Raw genomic sequence first — 26,219 nt, 5'->3', positions numbered from 1 at the left:
ACAGCTCGGTCTGGTTGTTCCAGCTATCCTCCGTGATTGTCTACACTTCAGCTGCTGCTTCTGTTTCCCATTCTCCGTCTCCCTCCACGCTGCCTTCCAGGCTTCAGCAGGTAGCTCAGTTATTGAGACTGTTGTTCCACTCTGCTCTGATTGCCATTAGCTTGCTGTCTGTTTTCACCATCCACATGCTGTGCTCAGTGTATGCAGGCTCAAGCCTTTGGGTCCGTGCTTCCTCTGTGTAATCAGCAGCTACAGCTTTCTCAGCCCTACTGTGTGTAATCAAACTGTACATTTACACCTGTACTATTTTCAGCCTGTTGTATCCTGCTCTCCTGCCTGGCAACTCATCTAACCATGTTATCCTGCCCTCCTGGCAGGCAACTCATCTAGCCAAGTTATCCTGCCCTCCTGGCAGGCTACTCATCTAGCCAAGTTATCCTGCCCTCCCAGCAGGCAACTCATCTAGCCAAGTTATCCTGCCCTCCCGGCAGGCAACTCATCTAGCCAAGTGATCCTGCCCTCCTGGCAGGCAACTCATCTAGCCAAGTTATCCTGCCCTCCTGGCAGGCAACTCATTTAACCAAGTTATCCTGCCCTCCTGGCAGGCAACTCATCTTGTCAAGTTATCCTGCCCTCATGGCAGGCAAATCATCTAGCCAAGTTATCCTGCCCTCCTGGCAGGCTTCTCTACAAGCCACGTTTTCCTGCCTTTTCTGGTGAGACACTTTTCCATTCATTAAGACACTCTCATGACAAGAACCTGCCACTTACAAAAGTTTGCCCAAAATGTCAAATGCCACTGAAGAGGATCTGACTACAGGCACAGCACCATGACATCTCAAAAAAAAAGGCTATTATAAGGGAATCCCACTGGTATTATTCCCCATTCTTTTTGCTTTTGGTCTTCATTTGAGTGAGCTGAACAAATACAATAAATTTACACAAAATAGAGAAATAGGGAGGGTGGGACGTGAACCAGATCAGAGAGGTACTAAATATGCCTAGAATCATCTAAGACTCCACAAACTCCTCCCCTAACAATCCTATATGACAGGAGAAAACCATAACTAACATTCTCAATCTTAAACAACTCCAACACATTAAAGAGCTAATACACATAGAAACATATCATGGTTTAATTTCGTTCATGTATATTTCAATTCAAAACCTTCAGTTCTACTGAGATGAGTGGAAGGAAGAAAGACTTAGGGCCTGATTCAGAGCCGGATGCTCTGACCAGAGCGCTCGCTCTGAATCTGGGCCCTCCTCCATTAAAATGGAGCGTCCTCCTGGACGCTCGTATAGCTGTGGGTCACCACCCACAGCATATACGAGCATCCAAAAAGATGGTCGCGATGGTCTCGACCATCGCAACCATCGGACTTGTGAGGGAAACCCTGCGGTAGGGTTTCCCAGCAACAAGCCCTGGAGTGATTTTGGCTCTATCAGAGCCAAAATCACTCCCACTGCCATCACTAGTGATGTCAGTGGGGCCAGCTTCAGACGGTAGGCGTTCCCATGGGAACGCCTCCGTCTGGCAGGCACGCCCCCGCCATGCCCACCAAAGGGGGCGTGCTGTCAGTCACCATCGACAGCACGCCCCCTTTGGTGCGAGACCCGGAGCGACAGCTTGGTTGTCGCAGTCCGGGTCTCGCGCATGCGCACGACGGAGCTCCCTCCGTCGTGCGCATGCGCAGTGGGGAACATCGACCCACTTGCGAGCGTACTGCTGCTTGCAAGTGGGTCTGAATGACCCCCTTAGGGCCAAATGTAATAGGGTGAGAGTTTAGAAAAAGTGAGAGTTTTCTCACACTTTTAAACTCGGCCAATGTAATGTCCAAAAACAAAGCAACAGAGCAAACTTGCATGTTTTCCAGGCTGAAAAAACTCTCACGATTTAAAATGTCATTCAGATCTTTTCCCATTTTGATGATAAAATTTGACCAATATGAGAGGTTACTGCTAAACTCTCACCTTTTCTAAACTCTCACCCTATTACATTTGGCCCTTAGTCTGGCACTCTTTTGATTAGATAAAATCCTAATAACTTTGGATTGTTAATGTTAGAATGCATTAAAACATAGTTGATCAATACATAGCAATGTTTCTAATATACAGTATAACAATGTTTTACAGTATTAATATAATATGCAGGATTCATTTTTTATTAAAACATTAATGCAAAGAAAAATTGATTTAAACCTAAAAAAAAACATTTTTTTTTCCAACTTTATTTAGAGATATGGCATAACCAAGATATAACAAAACTGCAAAGCAGTTACTTTTTTCCTTTCAGATTTCAGCTGGTGCCCCTCCCCCCATTCCATTGGAAATAGATGCTACTTCAAAGCAGTGTGAGAGGGACATATTTTAGATGGAGCACATTAAACTGCAGCCAGTCTTACAGCCAACCATTGTATTCAAATGCTCAAACAGAAACTGTTACGTACAGTAGCTTTATGTCTTTGAGATATGAGAACAGAAACACAAATGTGCCTCATAGTGACTCAAGGTTCTCTGGGCCTGATTCAGAGCCGCTCGTAATTGGCCGCTCATTCGTTCCGAGCGATGTTCGCACAACTGCGCATGCGTACGGTTCGTAATACGCATGCGCGAACCAGTCAGTGCGGTCGAAATTCATGTGCTCGCAAAATAGCGAAAGCCTGCTAATTTGAATGACAGATTGAGGCATTTGTGGGTGGTAACAGGGGAAGGTGCTTGAAAACGGGGGAGTGGAAATCTGAACGCAGGCGTGCCAAACGGCCAAAACGGGCGTTTAATGGAAGTGCATAATTAACAAAGCAGCGTCATCGACCACGTCACTTGGTTGTCTTTTAGCCAGAACTGCTCGCATGATTGCGGTAGAAAGATGCTACCACAAGAATAGCGAGCAGTTCAGACGCCGTTCGATGTACTCGATTAATCTAATAAATACCGGAGATGACGTATGATGCGAGCGGCCAGGGGGCGTTTTTCTCAAAATAGGGGCCGCAGGTTTTGTTCGCTCGTTCAGACATAGAGGTGTCAACAGACCGCAAAGAGCGAGCACTTCATTTAAATAGCCAGACCCTTTTTCAGAACGACTGTCCGCAAATAGCGTACGGCTCTGAATCAGGCCCTCTGTCCTCATCAACATGCTGCTGAAACTTCACCTCGGAGGAGCTCTTTCCATACAATGTTTTTTCAATTCGGCTGGAAACTAGGTAACTGCGCAATACACACAAAGCAGTGACGGGAGGCGGGCGGCGAGACATAAGATTCACCTTTGAGGTTTGTGGACCACTAGGGGGTCACATCAAGCAGTGTGTGGTGAGTTTCTCCAATCAGGGCTCAGCACAGGCTGTGATGGATGGATGGACAGACTTGCCTGGTGCTGTGGTACTGCTCCTGCTCTGTTAGCGTAGCAGCTTCTGTCTTATACACAACCTCGGTTCCAGGCTCCCAGCTGTCTTTATGCACACTGGGAATGAGTGACTGAAAGCATTTGGGGGGCAATCCAACTGAGATGGAGTCCGGATGTCTACAGTCACTATGTTGACAACAACTCTGTAGATACAAGACAGCTGGCACCAGGATCACAACATGGTTAAAATGCCACAGAATTTAAACACTGCAAACATTGTAACTTCAAACATGCCGCTTTAGGAGCTTGTTTAAAGTTATAAAGCCTACATGGTTAAAATTCTATTTATAGGGTTTGAAATATGTCAGGATCTAAGCACCGGTTTTCTCGTGTCTACAGAGTCACTGTCGACACAGTGAATGCAGATGAGCCATACTAGACCCAACCAATGAGGGATGAAGTGCAGTTGATGCCCGCGATGTGCCATTCCAACATCAGCAAAAGCACTCTAAATAGTATATTTTAGTTTGTAGCCTCATAGGGGTGCATATTAAAATATTCGATTTCGGGGCTACAATACGTAGGACCTCTCTAATTTGTGGCCATTGACACAAAATGTATGGACTCCTAAGTTTTCAAGTACGGATGTGTCCTCATACAGTACATCTAGCCTCAATATGCCACACAGCACAAGATGTTTGGTGTGAGTGAGCCCACAGGTCCCGTGCAACTCGTCTAGCAACGGTCATCTTTGTTTCTGAAATGCATCTTAGTCACTACAAAAGGAATTTGTCCAGAGCAGACAATTAAAATCAATAACATATAAATTGACTCAATTGTAATAATTTCTAAATGACTTGAACTATTCTAATGTAAGAAAATTAGAAATGAGCAGCTTCGGTTTCCTGGAAACGTACCAGTTTCGAATAGATCTGGGTCTCAGCTTGGATCTTCTCTCCAGCTCTGGATCTAAAAACGGGATAAAACATCATCCTCGTGGTGTTGGATCTCCCGTGTTTGGAATCCATGCAGACTGTCAGATCCAACCAGTGGCCGCTACCATGGTAACAGTCCGTTGGTTTGTTGAGAATGGCTCTCTCTCAGCCAATCAACGCATCCCCATACTTCAATGGGGCAATTGAAGTCTATAGGGAAGCGCTGGCTGAGTGACAGCCATTCTAAGCCAACCAGTGACCTGTTACCATGGTAACAGCTGCTGATTGGCTGGCTGCCATAGAAAGGACAAAACACATGTGTGCTCTGTCATTTGAAGGGAGAAGCGCTATATGTGTATACACAAATAGCACTTTCCAGTCCAAATGGATCGGGAGCTGTAGTTTGTTTTTTATACCCCTCGGATGGCTACATGGAGAAGAGGACAAATCTTTTTTTAATATTTATTTTACAGGAGGACTACAGGTGCCAGCAGGCCCATAATGCCCATGCTTGCTGGTACGTGTGTTTCTCCAAGGACTGGCAAGCAGGGCAGGCTTTCTGAGATCTAAAGTCCCGCTGTAAAAGACAATATTTGTAATTCTAATTTTGACCACTTTTTAACATTACACCCACTGCCACCAGGGATGTGGGCAATAGCCCTGGGCTATCAGCCTAGGCATGCAATGTTCCCACATTGGGGGACTCCTCTATTGGCTGATTAGAAGAGGGTACTGAATGCTTTAGCAGGGGGAACCAGTGAAGAGTCTCCCCCTGCTGTGGCATTACAGAGCCCGGTGCTAGTTGTGTAAAATAGAGGAATCTCTATGTCATTTTCCCCCATATTTTTACAACTAGGACCAGCTCAAGAGCCCGGTGCTGGTTGTGTAAAATACAGATGAACCCTACATTTTTTCCCTCATACTTTCTCAACCAGGACTGGCTCAGGAGCCTCGTGCTGGTTGTGTAAAATACGGAGGACCCCTACTTTTTCTCCTCGTATTTTCACAACCAGGATCAGCTCAAAAAAGCCCGGTGCTGGTTGTGCTTTGGGCGGGGGACACAATGCATTTTTTTCCAATTTTTAACACTATATTTACTTTTACACATACAGAAACACTGAACAAATCACACTGATCTGTGCAGGCTTCTGCAAACATGCTGTGAAGTGATCAAAAATTACCAGAAATGACTGGAAATTATTGCTATTGAGGTTAATAAAACAGATCCAAAATCAATACACGCAAGAGTGGTTTTGGGAAAACCAAAACACGATGATGAATTAGAACCAAAACAAAAACACTGGGGTCGGTGTACATCTCTAAAGAAAATATATTTTGAGAATATTAGATGGGGTTCAAAGAGAATATCTGGTGATTGATCAGGAATACAAATAAAATTGTAAAATATATACAAAAGCATTGTAGCACCTTGATTTTAGAAAACATTAGAATCTTTTTCTTTCAAGCTAATACTATTAATTTTAACATAGTTATAGTGAAATTAAATTAACTAAAAATAACCAAGTCAAATAAATTACTAAAATCTAAAATACATACCTCATGCAGAAGGAATTGCAGTGAAAACACACAGTACAGCTTTAACATCTGTGTTTCACGTGGCTGTTTGTATGACATAAGTGAGTGCTTCAAAGCTGATAAAACCTAATAAATAATTAAAATAAAATTAATTAAAATTAGCATTTCAAAAGTAAACTCAGCACTTTATAGTATAACTTGCTTTCATTACCTGATGTCAAAAACAGTTACCCAATATTTATTTTCTTCAAAGTATAAGCATAACACACATGGAGCAAGTTTATTCAAGACAGACAAAGAGTTCCTGATTCAGAGTGTGAAGCAAAAGCACACACACCAGTACCTATTGGCGGTCGCTCAACTGTGACTTATATGCCACCAGCAACCAGCAGGCGCACCATCCAAAATATGGCAGGTACAGTTTCTTCATCTGAGTATGGCCTCCTGTACCTGCGGTTGTGCGTCTGTGTATGCTGGTGTTTTCACACCCGTGACACTCCCATAACACGCCTACTTAGCAGACCATGTTTCTGTGCATTTCTCCCAGACACTGCCCATCACTTTTCTGCCCATCAACATTTCTGACGCCATTCAACTCGATCGCAAGAGCGCCTTTGGGTGTACACTCTGTGTAATGCATGCGCTGTATGAGTTTTTACAAAATTTGGTGCCTGCGCAGCTGCAAAAAAATCACGCAACTATGTGAACAGCGGCATCACATGCAGTTTGCTTGCAGCTCTGATCAGGCACAGAGTTTTTTGCATAGTGCACATTCAGCATAAAATCCACAGAAACATACAACATCCATAAACACAATATTAAGTGTGTTGACCTAATGTGACAAGACACTAAAATTTTCTTCATGTTAACATATGTGCACTGTTCTAAATTCAGAGTTATGTAATCCAAAATAATGATAACATATGTAAATTGCCTTTTCATGCAGTCAAGTCAGACTTGACCGATGCAGTCTAAGGGGTATATTTACTAAAGTGGGGGTTTTTAGAAGTTAAGATGTTGCCCATAGCAACCAATCAGATTCTACTTAACATTTATCTAGCACCTTCTAGAAGACAATAGCTAGAGGCTGATTAGATGGGCAACAACTCCACTTTTAAAAACCTGCACTTTAGTAAATATACCCCTTAGACGTTGTTGCCCACCTAGTCCACTTCACATGGCTGAGGTATGTGGGCAAGACCTGTACCAATTCCATCTTATTTTTAATGCAGCCAGAGGCAACAGAGCTAAGCATTGGAGGACGTGATAGAGTGAAAGTCTGGTTGATACACGAAACAACAGAAATAAATTCAGAACTCTGGTCAATATTGATAAAGTGAAGAATCATGTTAAAGCATTACTCCATTTTGTGTTCAAATGCGAAGAAGAAATGATATTCTGTGTGTGACATTGTGCCTGAGAAGGGCCTCATTCCTTATCTATCTATTCTAGCTTTTAGGAATGTATTCATATAGAATAGCTTATGTTGGCCAATTAAGGTTATAGTAGAGTGTATTCATCCTTTGTATTCAATTCTGATTTATATGACAAGAAATATAAGAGATTCTATGGTCCTATTGAGAACAATGGTTTAAGTTGTCAAGAGAATGCCTTATACCAACGATGTATTGTCTCTAAGACTACACATAGCTAATAAATCCCTTGAGAGATGTCATATAGATTTATAGCTATAGATAGTAGTACTAATATTCATTTATTGATAAGTTAGGCAATACTGCCATCTACTGACAATGTATGTAATGCTTGGAATATGCTAAATATATTCATATATATTTTAATTAGGTAGATAAGAAAATTTGTTGCACATGTGCAGACTAGATTTCTTTGTCTCTATGTTAATTTGAGTGCTATAAAATAATCTGTCTGTCCAAAATAAAGGCAGAGTGGTTTTGGATACACACAGGTCTTGTTGTTTCCCCTCATTCTCTGGCCATAAAATGCATTGTGTTAACTGGTGGCTGACAGCTGTATGTGAGCTGTGGAGGATAAAGGGTCTATTAAGATCAGCGTTTTGGACGTCATTCCACCGAGATCCCCAGATTGTACCTGTTGACGGACATCTAGATACGAGGACACGGGGACACAGACTCTAAAACTGTGCCGTGAGTTACTTTTGCTCTGACTCTGCGAATGATTGTGCAAATGAAATTGTGACTGAATAAGCTACTGTAAATTGTTTTAAAAGTAATTCAATGGATGGTATAGAGACTGATCCAGTGCAGCTGTTGTGACTAATGCTGGGCAGCAAGATTAGGAAGCTTGTCTATACATATTGTACTTGTTTAGCTGCTAGTAGTATTCAGTCATGTTAGAGTTATGATATAGATCTGTTATAAGTGTATGATAATAGTTACGCTGGTCAGATCAGGAGGTATTAGAGGATATTTTCTTAATCCTGTAATGTGACATAATCTGTGATTATACCAACCTAACTCACAGTGATGCAGCCAGGCAAAAGTATGAAGTACAGTATAACCTAAATGTGTATCATCAGTGTATATTGTTCAGCTGTATTAGCAAGCAGACAAGGAGGTCATTGTGTTGTCCAATATATATATTTCAGAGAAGTAACAGGTAGCATATTTCTCAGTAGCAAAGGTAGTGTTATTGTCATTGTAGGTTGCTATTTTCCTCTCAGTAAACACCTTGTGGTAGACTCTGGTCAGAAGTATTAGATCTAGTAAATTAAACTTACGGGGTCAGATTTGTTCCAGGTTAAAAACCTAGGTGCCCATACACGGTAAGATTTTTTACCTGATATGAACAGTTTCAACAGGTTGTACAGACCAATCTTATGAAAATAGGTGTTTTTTGTGTCTTCTGCGACCCGATGCGTGTCCCCGTTGTCCTCTAGTTGGATCGCAGATCAGATGGTTTTGCAGAGAGATCTACAATCTTTTGAGTACAATGTGTTACACTTCTATGCATCTTATCCTATGATCATAATGATCAATCTTACACCATTTGACCACATCTTATGAAAAATTTCAAGGAAAGAATTTCAAGGGCAATCGTACAACACTTTTTACCAACTTTGAATCACACCATGTATGGGGGCCTATACTTAAAGGTACTTAAGTATGAGGAACACAAAAAGTCATCCCTCGGGTGTGGAGATTCTCAGGACAGCCATGGGCATAATAAAGTATGTCCATGGTGAGGAATATTTGAAGGGAATGCGGATATCATTTCAGTAAGCGGGTATCTTTAATAAGAGCACCATTGACTCGGTAAGCTGAATGATATAAATTATTTCAGTGAGCGGGTATCTCTAAAGAGGGCACCCTTGACTCGGTTAAGCTGAATAATTTAAAATTAAAGCATCACGGGTATGTGATGTGCAAAGGACTGACCCAGAGGCTTGATTTGTAGATTGATACAAGGAATTGCTAGAGTATAGGAAAGTTAGAGAAAATGGCAGAACAAAGATCAAGTATAGGATTTTAATGTCACTTACAATACTGAGACTACCTTCAAAAGGAAAAGTTGGAACTCCTAATACCAACACTGGGATTGCAAAAATTCACCAGATGATACTCTCTGTACAGTGTGCAAAGCCCCTTGGTCAGTAGAATGACTGTAGATCACAGAGACTTAGAAAGGCTATTAATGATTGGCGATATCTATATTGCGTATTTTGTAATGTGTCAGGAGATACCATATGTCAGAGTTGTGGTTTACCATGATCTGAGGTTAAAAGCAGTGACTGTTCTAAGATAATTATATCAAAATATTAGACAGACTTAGGGGGTTCCAACCAGTTAAAATACACCTGGAGATGCAGGTGTAACAGCAAATCTGTGCACTGGTAAACTTGTGTTTTTATGAAAATGTATTACCATATTTCTTATAATAGGGGAATGTTGGGTTTCATATAAAGAAGTGTTTTCTTTTCAAAATGTATTTTCATAAGTACTGCCACTACTAAACCATTTGCATACTGTACATCTATTTACAATTTCAGATTTTTTTTAATAGTAGTATTGTATTAATTTGTTTTGGTTTTTGGAATGCATCTTGTACTTCTTTTGTTTTTGTTTTTAGAGTGGATGAATGCATTATGGATGGCTATAATAATTTTTTTTTATTCTAGTAAAAATATATAGAGAATTTCTATTAAGCTAATTTGTGCTTGCTGATAATAATGGAATGTCTGAAATGGCTGATGTTACAGAGGCAACTAGCTGTAAGAATATGCATTTGTACTGAAGAAAAAAAAATTATGTACTGTGTAATGGTATTGTTGTATGTATGTGAGAATGCTTATATTTGTGAAGAGTATGTTATGAAATCTCAGTTTAATCTGACATGTTCGGGAATGGCTTTACAAAGTTGTGATGATTTTTTTTAATTTATTTTTATTGATGATGACATTTTGCTATTGTGTGTTTCTGAGAATTCTGACAGTCTAACTTTAGGAAATTCTGAAGGGAGGGGTACTGAGCTTTCACAAGTAAAAAGTTGAAATGTCAAGTGGTGATTTACACATGGTAGTCGGTAAAGAAATTAATGAACTTGAAATACAGAGAAGTGTGTGAAGTTACACAGGGCCTGATTCAGACCCGGTCGCAAGCGCTGAGCGCTCGCAACCGGGTCAATGGTGGCGCACAGCGCATGCGCGATACCCGGCTAGCGATGGGCACGCCGTCGCTCTGGGTCTCGCACCAAAGGGGGTGAGCTGTCGATGTTGAGTGACAGCTCGCCCCTTTTGGTGGGTGGGCCAGGGGGGTGGCTGCCCAAACGGAGGCGTTCCCATGAGAACGCCTATCGTTTGGGGGTGGCCCCACTGACATCACAAGTGATGTCAGTGGAGAGCTTCTGGCTCTGTTAGAGTCAAAAGCTCTCTGGGGCTTGCGATGGGTGAGACCCTACCACAAGGGTCTCGTCGCAAGCCTGATGGTCGCGATGGTCTTGACCATCGCGACCATCAACCTGGCCGCTCGCAATAGCTGTGGGTGGTCACCCACAGCTATGCGAGCAGCCAGGAGGCCGCTCCAAAAAAAAAAACCCGGCCCTGATTCAGAGCGAGCGCTCTGTCAGAGCAAGCGGCTCTGAATTTGACACTGAGATTAAGCAATAAAATCACATTACAGAATATGTGTGTGATTGTTTAATGAAAATGTCTGATGATTTAAGAAAAAAAAATAGTAACATGTTGAAACTAGGGGTGTGCACCGGCCACTTTTCGTGTTTTGTGGTTTGGTTTTGGATCTGGATCTTTCCTCGTGTTTTGGATCTGGATTGGTTTTGCCAAAACCACCCTTCCGAGTTTTGGGTTCTGGGTTTTGTGTTTTGGATCTGTATTTTTTTGAAAAAAAGCATAAAAACAGCTAAAATCACAGAATTTGTAGGTTTTTCTGCTCCTATGCTGTTATTAACCTCAATAACCTTAATTTCCACTCATTTCCAGTCTATTCTGAACACCTCACACCTCACAATAGTGTTTTTATGTCCAAAAGGTTGCACCGAGGTAGCTGGATGACTATGCTAAGCGACACGAGTGGGCGGCACAAACACGTGACCCATCTAGGTGTGATACTGCAGTGGCAGACAGGATGGCAGTTTGAAAAACTAGGTCCCAAACTGTACATAATGCAAAGAAAAAAAAGAGGTGCAAGATGGAATTGTCCTTGGGCCCTCCCACCCACCCTTATGTTGTATAAACAGGACATGCACACTTTAACAAACCAATCATTTCAGCGCCAGGGTCTGCCACACAACTGTGGCTGAAATGATTGGTTCGTTTGGGCCCCCACAAAACAGTGTGTACATCCTCATCCTCACAGAGTATTAACTCGTCCCCACTGGAATCCACCACCACAGGTCCCTCTGTACGTTCTGGAGGCTGGTCTCCCTGGAAGAGCTGATAATTCATTTTGATGAACATCATCTTCTCCACATTCTGTGGAAGCAACCTCCTACGCCTTTCGCTGACAAGGTTCCCGGCTGCACTAAACACTCTTTCGGAGTACACACTGGAGGGGGGGCAACTCAGGTAAAATAGAGCCAGTTTGTACAGGGGCCTCCAAATTGCCTCTTTTTCCTGCCAGTACAGGTATGGACTGTCTGACATGCCTACTTGGATGCTGTCACCGATGTAATCCTCCACCATTCTGTCAATGGTGACAGTATCATATGCAGTGACAGTAGACATGTCAGAAATTGTTGCCAGGTCCTTCAGTCCAGACCAGATGTCCAAACTTGGTCCTGCCTGCCCTGCATCACCGCCAGCGGGTTGCTTAGGATAGCTAAGTTTTTTCCTGGCAGCCCCAGTTGCGGGAGAAAATGAAGAAGGAGCTGTTGATGTTCCACTTCAGCTGACAGTGTGTTCACCAGCAGATCTTTGCACCTCTGCAGGCTTGTGTCAGCCGGAAAGAGAGACACCACATAGGCTTTAAACCTAGGATCGAGCACGGTGGCCAAAATGTAGTGGTCTGATTTCAACAGATTGACCACCCTGGAATCCTGGCAAAGCGAATGAAGGGCTTCATCCACAAGTCCCACATGCCGAGCGGAATCACTCCATCTTAGCTCCTCCTTCACTTTCTCCAGCTGCTTCTGCAAAAGCCTGATGAGGGGAATGACCTGACAAGCTGGCAGTGTCTGAACTGACTTCACGTGTGGCAAGTTCGAAGGGCTGGAGAACCTTGCACAACACGGAAATCATTCTCATCTGCGCTTGAGTCAGGTGCATACCCCCTCCTTTGCCTATGTCATAGGTTTGATGTATAGGCTTGTATGGCCTTTTGCTGCTCCTCCATCCTCTGAAGCATATAGAGGGTTGAGTTCCACCGCGTCACAACCTCTTGCTTCAGGTGATGGCGGGGCAGGTTCAAGAGTGTTTGCTGGCGCTCCAGTCTTTGGCACGCAGTCGCTGAATGGCGAAAGTGGCCAGAAATTTTTTGGGCCACCCAAAGCGTCTCCTGCACCCCCCTGTCGCTTTTCAGAAAATTCTGCACCACCAAGTTTATTGTGTGAGCAAAACATGGGACGTGCTGGAATTTGCCCAGATGTAATGCCCGCACAATATTGGTGGCGTTGTCAGATATCACAAATCCCCAGGAGAGTCTAAGTGGGGTAAGCCACTGGGCGATGATTTCCCTCAGTTTCTCTAAGAGGTTGTCGGCGGTGTGCCTCTTACTGAAACCGGTGATACACAGCGTAGCCTGCCTTGGAACGAGCTGGCGTTTCTGAGATGCTGCTACTGGTGACGCTGCTGCTGTTGCTGCGTAAGGTGATACATCTACCCAGTGGGCTGTCACAGTCATATAGTCCTTAGTCTGCCCTGTTCCACTTGTCCACATGTCCGTGGTTAAGTGGACATTGGGTACAACGGCAATTTTCAGGACACTGAGGACACTTTTTCTGACGTTTCTGTACAGTCTCGGAATCGCTTGCCTAGTGAAGTGGAATCTAGATGGGATTTGGAACCGGGGACACACTACCTCCATCAATTGTCTAAATCCCACTGCACTAATGGCGGATAACGGACGCACGTCTAACACCAACATAGCAGTCAAGGCCTCAGTTATACGTTTTGCTTCAGGATGACTGCTGTCGTACTTCATCCTCCTCGCTAAGGACTGTTGGAGGGTCAATTGTTTAGTAAAAGTAGTGGTGTTCCTACTTCCTCTCTGGGATGATGAACGACTCCCAGCAGCAGCAACAGCAGCAGCGGCAGCAGGAGGCGTAGCAATGCAGGATCCTCCGGAAGAATCCCGGATAGGAGAGTCAGTCATGCCAGTGACATGGCCTGCAGGACTACTTCCGATCCTGACTAAGGAGGAAATTGACAAAGAGGGAGTTGACGGTGTGGTTTGCAGGCGCTTGGATACAACAGGACAACGGGATTTAGGTGTCCCTGGACTGCTTACGGTCTTAGCCAAAGTTTCTGAACTTGACAGTAACTTATTATGAACACGCTGCAGGTGCTGTATAAGGGAGGATGTTCCTAGGTGGTTAAATTCCCTACGCCTACTTATTCCACCTTTACATATGGTACATATGGCAAGACAGTTGTTGTCCGGATTTGGATAGAAATATTGCCAGACCAAAGAGGTGGAATGTTTGGTCTTCTGCCCAGGCATGACCGTGATGGGCTTTTTCATCCCACGCACAACAACTGTCTCCCCCGGAGCCTGATTTAAACAAACCACATCACCATTAGAATCCTCCTCGCCAACTTCCTCCTCAGCGCCAGCTACACCAGTATCCTCATCCAGTTGTACTTCAACAGTGACATCTTCAATTTGCTTATCAGCAAGTGGACTGTGGGTGCTCCTTTCAGCACTTGCAGGGGGTGTGCAAATGGTGGAAAGAGCCACCTCTTCCCGTCCAGTGCTGGGAAGGTCAGGCATCGCAACCACCACCACACTTGGACTCTCCTTGGGGATTTGTGATATCTTCTTAGAAAGCACAGTTCTTCGCTGTGCTTTTGCCAGCTTAACTCTTTTGATTTTTTTAGTGGGAGGAGGGCTTCCATCGTCATGTGAAGCTGCACCACTAGTCTTGAACATACTAGGGATCGACCTTAGCCGTTCCTTGCCACTCCGTGTCGTAAATGGCATATTGGCAAGTTTACGTTTCTCTTCAGATGATTTAAATGTTTTTTTCAAGGTCATTTTCCTGAACTTTGTCATTTGGGATTGTATGTGCCCTCTACTATGACATTGGGCATCGGCCTTGGCAGACGACGTTGATGGCATGTTATCGTCTATGTCATGACTAGTGGCAGCAGCTTCAGCACTAGGAGGAAGTGGTTCTTGATCTTTCTCTATTTTATTTTTATCGGAGAAAGTTTGGTCCTCCATTTATGTTATATCGATTTGATATATACGTGCGGCTAAACACAGAAAATATTTTTTTATTTTTGCTGGAGAGTAGTGCACTTTGTGGGTTACACCACCCTTTAAGAAATGAGCCAGCTGGCTCTTTACTTATGGGACACAGGCGCACGCTTGATGCTGCTCCTTTGTTGATGCACGTGTGGCTACTGCGCACACAATTCACAAACACAGAAAAAATATTTTGTTATTTGGTTTGGAGTGTACTTTGGGGGTTACATCACCCTTTAACGGTCAAGCCAGCCGGCCCTTTACTTATGACACAGGCGCATGCTCGGCACTACTTTGTTGATGCACGTGCGGCTACTGCGCACACAATTCACAAACACAGAAAAATATTATTTTTTTAGCACTTGGGGGGAGCACCCCTGATGGACAGAGCACCCCCTGGACAACACTACAGCACCCCTTTAGGACTGGGACACTGCACAGGACTTTGGAGTGGACACAGCCCCTATGGAGAACTGACTGCACAACACAGTCCAGCCAGCCCCTATGGACTTTGAAGTAGTGGACACAGCCCCTATTAACAACAGCAGCACAGCACAACACAGCCAGCCCCTATGGACTTTGAAGTAGTGGACAAAAGCAGCACAGAACAGTACAACACTACTCTGCACTACACTACACTACACAGTGTATAACTACCAGCCATAACTACCACCCTCCCTCTTCACTGTCCACAGCCGAGTGAGAAAATGGCACCGACGCGGGTACCTTTTATAGGATCCAAAACCCGCGAGTCCCGGAAGGCGGGATGATGACGTTTTGCCTCGATTTCAGATCCGAGTCAGGCGGGAAAAGTCGAGCCTGACTCGGATCTGCCTCGGATCGGGGGGGTTCGGATTTCAGAAATCCGAACCTGCTCACCCCTAGTTGAAACCCATGAATGCAGAGAATATATCCAAAAATGTAAGTAAAAATTGAATGCAAGTGGGGTTTCTGTCAAAATGCCATTGGTTTTTGTTACTCCTGAGTTGGTATGTCTGAATTAGAATTACCAAGGATTGTCCAGCTTGCAATATGTGGTTGACTGAATGAAAAATCAGCAAGTATTTGGTACCCATTAGAAGGGGTGGAGTTAAGAGAAGGGGTGGAATTGATGTCTATCTCATTGCTCAATGAGACATGGGAGTTGCCAAAGCTGGAGGTGGTAGGTAGGCAGGATTGCAGTCATAGACCATGCCCCTGAGACAGGTGATGATGCCTGTGAGAAAATTCCATTTACATGGTGTGGGACACAAGCTGTAATTATAGATTTAATGTAACATAAGAAGAAAAGAAAAAAAAAATTGGAAGTGGTGATTTTCAGTCATCCAAAAGAGGGGTCAGTGAAAAGCACACTGACACTGATGAAAAACAATGGGTCATCCCACATAGTGCTGTTCAGTTTTACAAACTGACTAGTAATTAGATAACATAGGTTTTGTGAAATAGGAATGAAATTCAGAGTCCAATGTACTCCCTGACAATACCTTATCAGTTAATGTTTTATGTTTGTTTGTTTTTTGAAGCAGCTGAAAGATGTACACTAAGATGTTACTTGCTTGTTATCAGCAGAATAAAATGTTCCTGCACATATAGAACATCAAAACAAATAAAATTCAGGTGCATATATGATAAAACTCTTAATATAAAATTGGTCTGCAATTAAGTTATAATGACAGTGACAATGACATATAGAACATAGGCAGGAGAAGGGTTAATCAGGAGCGCCAAGAAGGGGGGGGGCGGTACAGATTACCTGGGCCCGGGTTTCCTGAGGGGCCTGGCGGGGGCCCGGGTCCGATGCTGCCCCCCCTCCCTCCCTCACAGCAGCCCAGCAGGCTTTGCTCCGGGCTGAGGGGGCTCAGAGCGCCCACTCCTCAGCGCGCGGTGCTGCAAATCTTTTTTTCCCAGGAAGGGGTTGTGGCCACATCTCCAGCGATTAGACCATGCCCCCTATTATACGGGCCCGCCGCGGCTCTCGGTGGGCCTGGGGATAATCAGTACAGGTCTACTATGACTTAATACTCTGCTGACATAAAGATTAAGGGTTTGGGTTAGTAGAGCCCAAAGAGTTAAGATTTTTTTTAACAGTATTTATTATTCTAAATTTACTCTTTAGTGTGTCTATATTATACACACGGACAACAAAAACAATATAGATACCACTTAACTGCCAGATTCACCAAGTATGGAGTAACATTAATTTAATATCACTATCAAAGGATGTATAGGTTTGAACACAGCTATTCTATTACAGCTGTGTCCAAAAAGAGGGGAAAAATAATGATGCAGATGATAATGCAGGAGATAGCTATGGGATAGGAAAATAAAACAACCTTACTTTTTAATTTTTTTCACTCATGCCAATGATTGTTTTGAATCTATGCAACATGATAGGTTATGTTATTATGTAAAGAGTGAGTTGCAGGGGCGTGACTTGGATGTGGACGGAGGAAGACGCTGGGTGATCAGCTCTCCTCCGGGTGACTGGTAGAAGGCAGGAGGGAGAGGCAAAAAACAGCCTGTGCGCAATCATCCTGGGCTGTGATTGTTGCCCGGAGCCTGCTGCACAGAATGAGCCGTCTCCCGAGGCTCCCGCCCGCCATTACCGTTTGCGGCCTAGCCTTGATGGTGAAGCCGCGGCCTCGATTTTTGGCCTGAACGAGCGTGGCCATGCACAGAAATCTAGAAACGCCGCTCTGCACCGCCGGTGCTGGTAGTGCAACACCGCTGGGCTGGGGAGACAGGTAGAGGCATCTCTATCACAGGAGGGACTACCCTGATAAAAGAGGTACTGATAAGGTGCAGCTAAACACCATTGAAAGTGCCACCCACCATTTTGTTATTCTGACAAAAATTCACATCCAGATCCAAAGAGCTACTTTCACCTTGCTATCCCCCCACAACCACTGGATAAGATCCCAACATTTACAGTCTATTTATTTTTGGGACACTACTGGCCAGGTCTTAATAAATACCTGCTGATATTATATATTACACGACTGTTCTCTAATTCTTGTGGTGTTCAAATTAAATTACACTCCACAACCTGAATATAATTCTGATGTAGTAACTATTACCCACACAGGGATCCGTTGCTAGCCCGCAACTCTATCTTTTCTAAAGATTCATTGATTGTTATTACTATAAGATACTATTACATGCCTAATTCCTATGGAAAAGTATTTTCCTTCATGTGCCCCGCTGAAGCCGCAACAACAGAGGCAAGAAAAACGCCGAGCTGAATGTCTTCAGGCATCGGTAAAGATCCTGCATCAACTGCAGCCAAGAAAGCAATATTACCTCAAGACTCATTGTCTTCCAAACAAAGCCGTAATGTATTGGATACTCCTATTACTTATAATGATGTTGTGGAAGCAATCAAAGCAACAATGGGCCCACTCCTATCCCAAGCTGTTTCTGATATTACGTCGCAGTTAAAGGATTTAACTCACAGGGTCACAGTGACGGAGCAGAGAATGGGAGAAGCTTTCCAAGATGTCTTGAAACTAAAGCATACAGTGAAGAATCTGGAACAAGATAACTATCATTTATGGAATAAAATTGATGACCTAGAAAACAGGTCTCGTCGAAATAACATTAGACTGGTTGGTCTTCCGGAAATGATCAAAGGTTCAGCACTGGCTCATTTTGTCCGCAATACATTGCCGAACATACTTGGTATAGAAGAGGAATGCCGTGACTTAGTAGTGGAGAGAGTTCATAGACTGGGCCAAACTACTGATTCAACTAATACGCGACCAAGAGTCGTACTTTTTCGATGTCTTAATTACCTTCACAAACAGGCATTTTGGGCGGTTTCAAAGAAGAAGACAATGCCAATCATTTGGGAGAACAAGAAGCTCTATCTTTTTCAAGATTATTCTGTGGAATTGTCTAGAGCTCGGAAGGCATTTTCCCCAGTATGCTCACAATTACCTGCGGACAAACGTAAATTTGCTCTTATCTATCCAGCCAGACTTCGATTGTTTGAAGGTTCCTCTTACAAGGATTTTACAAATCCATCAGATGAGAGGGTCTATATTCGAGAAGAAAGAGAGGCTACTTCTCAGGATATATCTGATATTCCTGCTACAACAAGTTGATCTCATTTTATCCGTATCACATCTTAACCAATTCTCTCGACTTGTTTTGAATGATAAAGAACCTGATAGGTTCAATACGACTAAGTTCTTTAGGTGTTGAAGTCCTAGAAGATTTATCACAAACTTATTCAAGTCAATGGCTGAGTATATTCTAATTGTTGAATGCTTTTTTACTTCTATGTAATTTCACTAGAAAAGTTTCTACTTCGATATAGGAAAATTACATCTACTCACTTTAGTAGAATGAATACATCTAGATCGATTCATATTATTTGTTTGTCTTATATATAAAAAAAAAAGGAAAATATATATATATATATATATATATCAGAGGGTTATAGCACGGAGCTCTGTGGAGCCCTATTGAATATCAATAAGTTATGATTTTTGATGCTTTGCTGAGAATATTGATTAGTTTGATATTTCTAAACCTAATACATCTCATTTCATTATCAAAGTGGAGTATAATATGCTTTGTCTTTCCCCTGTCTATGTTTGTCTGTTTTTCTTTCCCTATGGACTTTCCTTCCCCATCACTCTATATTGTATTAGGATGTATATCAAGTAATGGCTCCTTATATAAAAGATTTATTCTTACTGATTATTATGTGCTAATATGGCGCTTAAGATTGGTAAGTGGAATGTAGGAGGGATAAACTCCCCGATGAAGAGACTTAAAATCCTTATGTATCTATCCAAGCAGCAAATTGATATTGCTTGTCTTCAAGAGACTCACTTAACGATAGAGGAGACGACTAAATTGCAACATTAAGTGGGCAATAATAGCAGCGGCTCCCTTTAATTCTAAATCACGAGGGGTTGTTATTCTGGCCAAACGCTCTATTCCTCTTTCTGTAGTCTCTGTGGATGCAGACCTGGATGGGCATTATGTTATAATCGAGCTGTGTATTAACAAAACCAATTATATAATCTGTAATGTCTATGCTTCAAATGTATATAAGAAAGAAGTCCTTTTTTCAAAAACTTTTAACCAAACTACTAATGTATAATTCTGATGTAATGATAGTCTGTGGTGATTTCAATCTAATCTCATCCCCATTCCTGGACCGATCATAGAGTGCCTCTTCTTCAATATCACTACCAAAATTAGGAGTACCTACTCTAGCGTCTAGACTACAATTAATAGATGCTTGGAGGGCAATTAATCCCATAGAAAAAGAATATACTTGTCTTTCTGCAGCCCATCAAACTCTCTCATGAATAGATTATATCTTATTATCCTGTTCCCTTTTCCCACAAGTTTTGAAAACAAACATTGAATCTTAAGTTTTATCTGACCATGCATTGGTTTGGATAGTAATCCAGACAACTCTAGATAGAGGACCATACCGACATTGGAGATTCCCAACATATCTCTCGCAGTCAATTTCTTTTCACAATAAATTAGAGACAGCATGGATGGATTATAAACACTCTAATCTCTCTCATGCAGATTCTAATCCTTCATTATTCTGGCAAGCGGAAAAATCAGTTCTTGGAGGTAATATTATCTCCTATATTTCTGCAGAGAATAAGAGATTAGCAAAGGCATATTTGGATATTCAAACTAAGCTTACTGATGCTTTTCAAATATTTAGTACTAACCCAACTCCTTGATCTAAAATAATATATAATGAGGCAAAAATTCATTTTGATGAATACATGACAAATAAAGGAGATAGACATCTGTTTTTACTTAACTATAAATTCATAAATTTGGCAATAAAACTGGGAATTTGTTAACCAATTTATTGCAGGGAACAAGAAAACCAATGGTAGTCAACCCATTACAGACAGATAATGGTTCTCTAACCAACTCTAGTAGTCAGATTACGGAAGTTATGAAATCATTCTATTCCAACCTCTAATCATACACTGATACCCCAATTGAATCTAATGATTTTGCCCCTTCTTGGTGGGATAATCTCTCATTCCCACAGATCATGTCAGATTTAGAGAATACTATAATAGAACCAATTACATTAGAAGAGGTCAACAGAGTTGTACAGCAGCTGAAATCTTCTAAAGCCCCTGGCCCAGATGGATTATCGACTGAATTCTATAAAATTCTTTTACCAAAAATTGGGGACACTCTAATCTCATTTTATAATCATATTATTAGTATGAAATCTGCTCCACTCTACTTTAATATTTATCACTCCCGGAATCTTATAGACCAATATCATTGCTTAATGTCGATTACAAGATCTTAACAAAAAATTTATGCAGAGAAATTGAAACATATCCTCCCACAACTCATACATATGGACCAATCTGGGTTTATTATGGGACGCCATTCGGTGGTAAATGTTAGGAGAGTATTGGCTGCAATACAACATCTACGATCTTTCCAATGTGTTATTCCTCACATGATAGTTTCTTTTGATGCGGAAAAGGCATTTGACCTTGTAATTTGGAAACATCTCTACTCAACATTGATCAGATTTGGCTTTCCTTCGTCTTTTATTGACATATTAAAAACATTATATATGAACCCAATTTCACAGGTTTCTTGCAATGGATATATATCCTCACCATTCGAGATTTATAGAGGAACAAGACAAGGCTGCCCCGTCTCTCCACTCCTATTTGCTGTAGCGATCGAACTGTTAGCTATAGCATTAAGAGCATCCCCACAAGTGGAGGGAATCTCAATTGGAGATGCCACTTTGAAAATTGCGCTTTTCGCGGATGATATGTTGCTCTTCATGTCTAATCCTTGTAATTCATTCCCAGTAGTCATAGATCTCATATCTTTCTTTGGGTCTATATCGGGATATAAGATTAATTTAGATAAAACTGAAGTAATGCCTATTTGCAGATCAAAGACTTATTTTGACTGTTTACCATTTATACAATCTTTTCGAGGTGTCTCAGATACTCTTAAATATTTAGGTGTTCACATTACTTCAGATTTATCACAACTTTATAATGCAAATTATATACCTATGATAACTAAATCTAAGTCTCTATTAGATAATTGGAAAGCATTACCTCTTTCATTATTAGGTAGATTGGCAGTTATAAAGTCTATAATCTTCCCAAAGTTGTTTTATTTGATGCAAATGCTACCGATTCATTTTTCCCTAAAAGATATTAAAATACTCACCAATAGTTTTTCGTATTTCATATGGCAAGGTAAACGACCACGAATAGTACGGGCTAGAATGACAAGTACTTGAACCAAGGGAGGATTTGGTCTCCCTGATCTTAAGAGCTATTCTCTTTCTATATTTTTTATATATATTAATGATTGGATATTAGAAAAAGGAAATTACACAGATAAACGATTAGATTTAGCATTGTTCTCACCATACTCCCCTAGTGCGTTATTACACTCCAACATTAAAGATATCCCTTCTTCTATTTTACAAAACATCCTCTTCAAAGACACTTTTTACTTGTGGATTTCTATTAATAAGAAATTAAGAAGTAATCATTTACATTCACCATACATTCCTTTATGGGGAAACCCAGCCTTCATTCCTTCACTGACTAATAGTAATTATCTTCAATGGCGAGAGAAAGGCCTATCAAACATTACTAAGGTCTTTGACCCTGGAGGATCTCTCCTGTCCTTTGTGGATTTACAGCAAAAATATCAATTACCAAGGCAACATTTTTATATGTATTTGCAAACGAGACATTACATAGCTACTATTCCTGCGACTTCAGATGATGAGACTGAAACTCTCTCTCTTCGATCACTTTTAAAGATATTAAATAATATCCCCTACAAAATGAATATGTTATATGCACATTTGGTTAATAATCATTCCGCTGCTTAGTGGGTTTCATTACATAATACATGGAAGAAGGACATATCATCAGTGTCTTCTCTCTCTGATTTAACAAATTATATAGATCCTACTTTAAAAAAATTACAATAATCGTATTTACAGGAAGTGCATCTTTGGACAATTCATAGGTCATATATTTCTCCAGCACAGCGTAAACACATGGTGGAATCGGAAACAGGTTTTTGTCCTAAATGTTATAAGGTTGATGCTAATTTTATCCATTCCATGTGGGAATGCGGTAAAATACGAAAATTTTGGAACAAGGTAGTTCAAATGATTAATAATCTATTTGCACTTACTCTAACACCCAATCCATTAGCTTGTTTATGTGCTAATTTTCAATTATGGGATCTAGGTACATATAAAAATTTTAAAATTCCCTTAAATGTTAATCTGGTCATGGTAGCAAAAAAAGTGATTTTAGTACACTGGAGCAATAGATCATCCCCGACTCTTGCAGAAGTAAAAAATAAAATGTTACAATTGTTATACTATGACAGAAGGTCGACCATGCCGGATATAAATAAGGGAGTGGAAAAATTTTATGAAAAATGGGAACCATATATCAATACTCTAGATAAAGCTACTCAAGATCATATTATCAAATTATTTGAGAACATGGACTGGATTTTACTCAGACGTTTATCTTCATCTTAGTTGAATTATTAAAGATACCAATATATATGTCTCTCTTACTAATTCCACTGACTTTTAGTGGACTCCAATAATATTACAATTGGCGGAGCCAATTCTATTCTATTCTGTTAAATTCATTAAGATATATGCCCCCTCCTCTTTCTTTCCTTAAGTGTAATGTGTTTTATGTTTGTTTGTCCTTGATGTTATTTGCTGAAACTAAGTCCATAAATGGTCTTAAGTAATATTACTGAATGTTAGACTGAATTATTAAAATATAATTTTGACTATGTTGACTGTTCAATTGTAGTTCTGTCATTTTCTTTCAACATGTTGACAGTTATATTATAACTATATATATCACTTATATTGTTTTATAATATACTAGAAACTATATTGTTATTTATATATTTCATGTATATTTTATGGCTGAAACTCTGGAAAAATCAATAAAGAATACTTTAAAAAAAAAAAAGGGTGAGTTGCATACAGATTATTCAGATTGTATTGGAGTTTTGTTTGCTGCTTTTCAATTGCCTAAAAATTTATTTTTAAATAAGGTCGAAGCACACACCAGAGAAATTACTCCAGAGGTAAAAGGGAATGCCTTAGTACCAAGCCGCCAAGTAGGCCACAGTAAAACCCCTACCTGATCATTTAATACTGGTGGCCATAAGACCAGAGACATTGGACCTGGAACTTTTTAAAAAGTTGCAGGCTCAGGCTCCACGGACAGAAGTAGAAACTTGGAAAAGACTAGGTGCATGACTTCAGGGTGATGGATGGATGGTTGAGCACCATCTCTGTCTGCCACGTGCACTGTTCCCAGTCTTAGCCCAAACACTTCATGGAAACACTCACCAGTCTAGAGATGCCATGGTGAGAATAGCAAAGAAGCGCTGGATAGCCCCAGGCTTCAGTCAGGCCACGCTGGCCTATGTTGCAGGATGTGTAAACAGTGATTTGCACAAACCAGGAAAGGTGGTCAAGGTACCAGTAAGAAGGTACCCCACAGACATGTTATCCCTTCCAGAGATTATAGATTGATTTCTTCAAGTTACTTAAGTGTTCTGGGTATGCGTATGTTCTGGCATGTACGACTCTGTTTTCAAATTGACCATGGCCTTGTAGGGCAGCAAATGCTAAGACAATTGTAAAGAAACTGTTACAAAAAGTTGTATGCAGATTTAAGATACCAGAAGTAAATTTAAAATGACAGAGGTATCCATTTCATAGGGGAGATACTAGGATGTATACTATCTGACCTAGGGATTTTCAGTCAGACATAGTTCTATTCTAGTTAGAACAGAATGTTATTTTCCTCAGTAATTGCAGCATGAACTTGCAGATTTGACACAGTATGTCATTCACTTGCAGTAAGAACTAACCAAAATATACCACCAGGTGTCTGCCTCTATTCTAGATTCCAATTTCTTAGAAAAAAACCTGTAATCTGGAGCCTGGGGACTGAGTGGTCATAAGGAAACACTGAGGAAAAGATTAGACCCACGATTCGAAGGTCCTTACCAAGTCATGTTGACTACAGTAACCTCAGTAAAATTAGCTGGCAAGGATTTGTGGATTCATGCTTCCCATTTGCAAGAAAGTTACAAAGGAAGTATTATCCAGTAATCATTCATTATTATGTACAGCTATAACCTCATAGGCACAAAGACTGACAAAGGCCTTCGGGGATGTATAATGTGTTATTCTATGCTAATGGTGGTTATTGTGACTTTTATTTGGTCACTGATAATTAATCCTATGAGATATGATGGGTGTCAAAATTGTACATGTGAGATAAATACTGACAGTAGAGCTAAGAGGGAGCTTACTGAGCCTTGGGCAAATTCTTTTATGCAGTCACATTACAAAACAGCCCAAAGTCTAAGACTAAAGAACTGTTGGATTTGCACACATTCACCAATAGCAGCAACATCCATGAATTGGGTAGAAATCACTCATAATATGACTGAATTATTAGGCCTTGATTTTGGAAAAGAAGAACAGTTCAGTAAGGCATTTGCTCAGCAGTCTGTGCCTCTTATGATGATTGCTATGGCACAAGATCCAGACTTTTGTTTTGAAACACCCATAACTAAAAACACTTACATAATCACAGAGTGGGGTAATGGTAATATAGATGAAGAGACTGTAAGTTTAAAAGTAACCCCCTTATGACTGGGACAAGTAAATTGTGCCGATACTAATTTAAACTTTACTCAGACCCAAGGCTATAAAGTTTTTAGTTGTGATTATAATAATGATGGTAGTAGGAATTTCATCACTAACTGGGATGCGAATACAGATAGCAGAGACAGCCAGGAATGGTGGAATTGGCTAAATGTAACTCACAAATGTGAACAATCCCAAGGCCAAACAGGTATAACCCCAGACCCACAAGTAGGGAAACATGCATTGAAAAACTTTCAAACAGCAGTGCATAATATTCCATACATGTTACTGGGAAATATAAAGTATCTATATGAACGAAAGGTATATAAGTGGCTTCTATGTGGTGGGAATGGTAACTGTACTTTAGGCCAGTTAATACCTATAGTATAACTTTTTATACAGATTCTATCACCTAGTGATATACAGAAGCTACAACCGAGGAGAAGGAGAGCGGTTCCAAGGAACCTAATAGATATATCATGGGTCAATAGGTGATGCATAAAAAAGAAAGTATTTTCACTTGTTATACTGTAGATTTAGCCAAATTGTTAGATAACATTGCTCAATTGTATGATTGTAAAAGCCGCCTGTTGTAATTATATGAATAATACATATGAAGTGGATGAGGCAATTGAAGACCACTTTTCCCAATTTAAAGAGTTAAAGAATCAGTTTGCCAAAGATCATCATGAAGATGAATAGTTCTCTAGGTGGTTCTCATGGCTGAAACCAGGACACTGGTTTAAGGGCATAGGTGGCTGTTTTATGGGAATATTACAGTTAATTGGGAAAGGACTGTTATTGCTACTAGCCATTTAATGAAGTTTTAATTTGAC

The 26,219-nt window shown here is 41.1% G+C and overlaps 1 protein-coding gene across 1 annotated transcript in view; it reads right to left on the bottom strand.

The window, feature by feature from the left end:
• The window catches only part of LOC148501567 (putative ATP-dependent RNA helicase DDX60), a 600,786-nt gene that overhangs the window by 103,119 nt on the left and 471,448 nt on the right, over positions 1-26,219 (bottom strand). The window contains exon 31 of the mRNA XM_088450267.1: positions 5,836-5,940. Within this exon, the coding sequence (XP_088306393.1) occupies positions 5,836-5,940 (105 nt within the window). The remainder of the gene's footprint in view (positions 1-5,835; positions 5,941-26,219) is intronic.

The sequence above is a fragment of the Taudactylus pleione genome, unplaced genomic scaffold, assembly GCF_031769625.1.
Source record: "Taudactylus pleione unplaced genomic scaffold, aTauple2 ptg000513l, whole genome shotgun sequence".
NCBI classification, from domain to species: domain Eukaryota; kingdom Metazoa; phylum Chordata; class Amphibia; order Anura; family Myobatrachidae; genus Taudactylus; species Taudactylus pleione.
The sequence above is the reverse complement of the archived record's forward strand: the minus strand, read 5'-3'. Positions and strand labels throughout refer to the sequence as shown.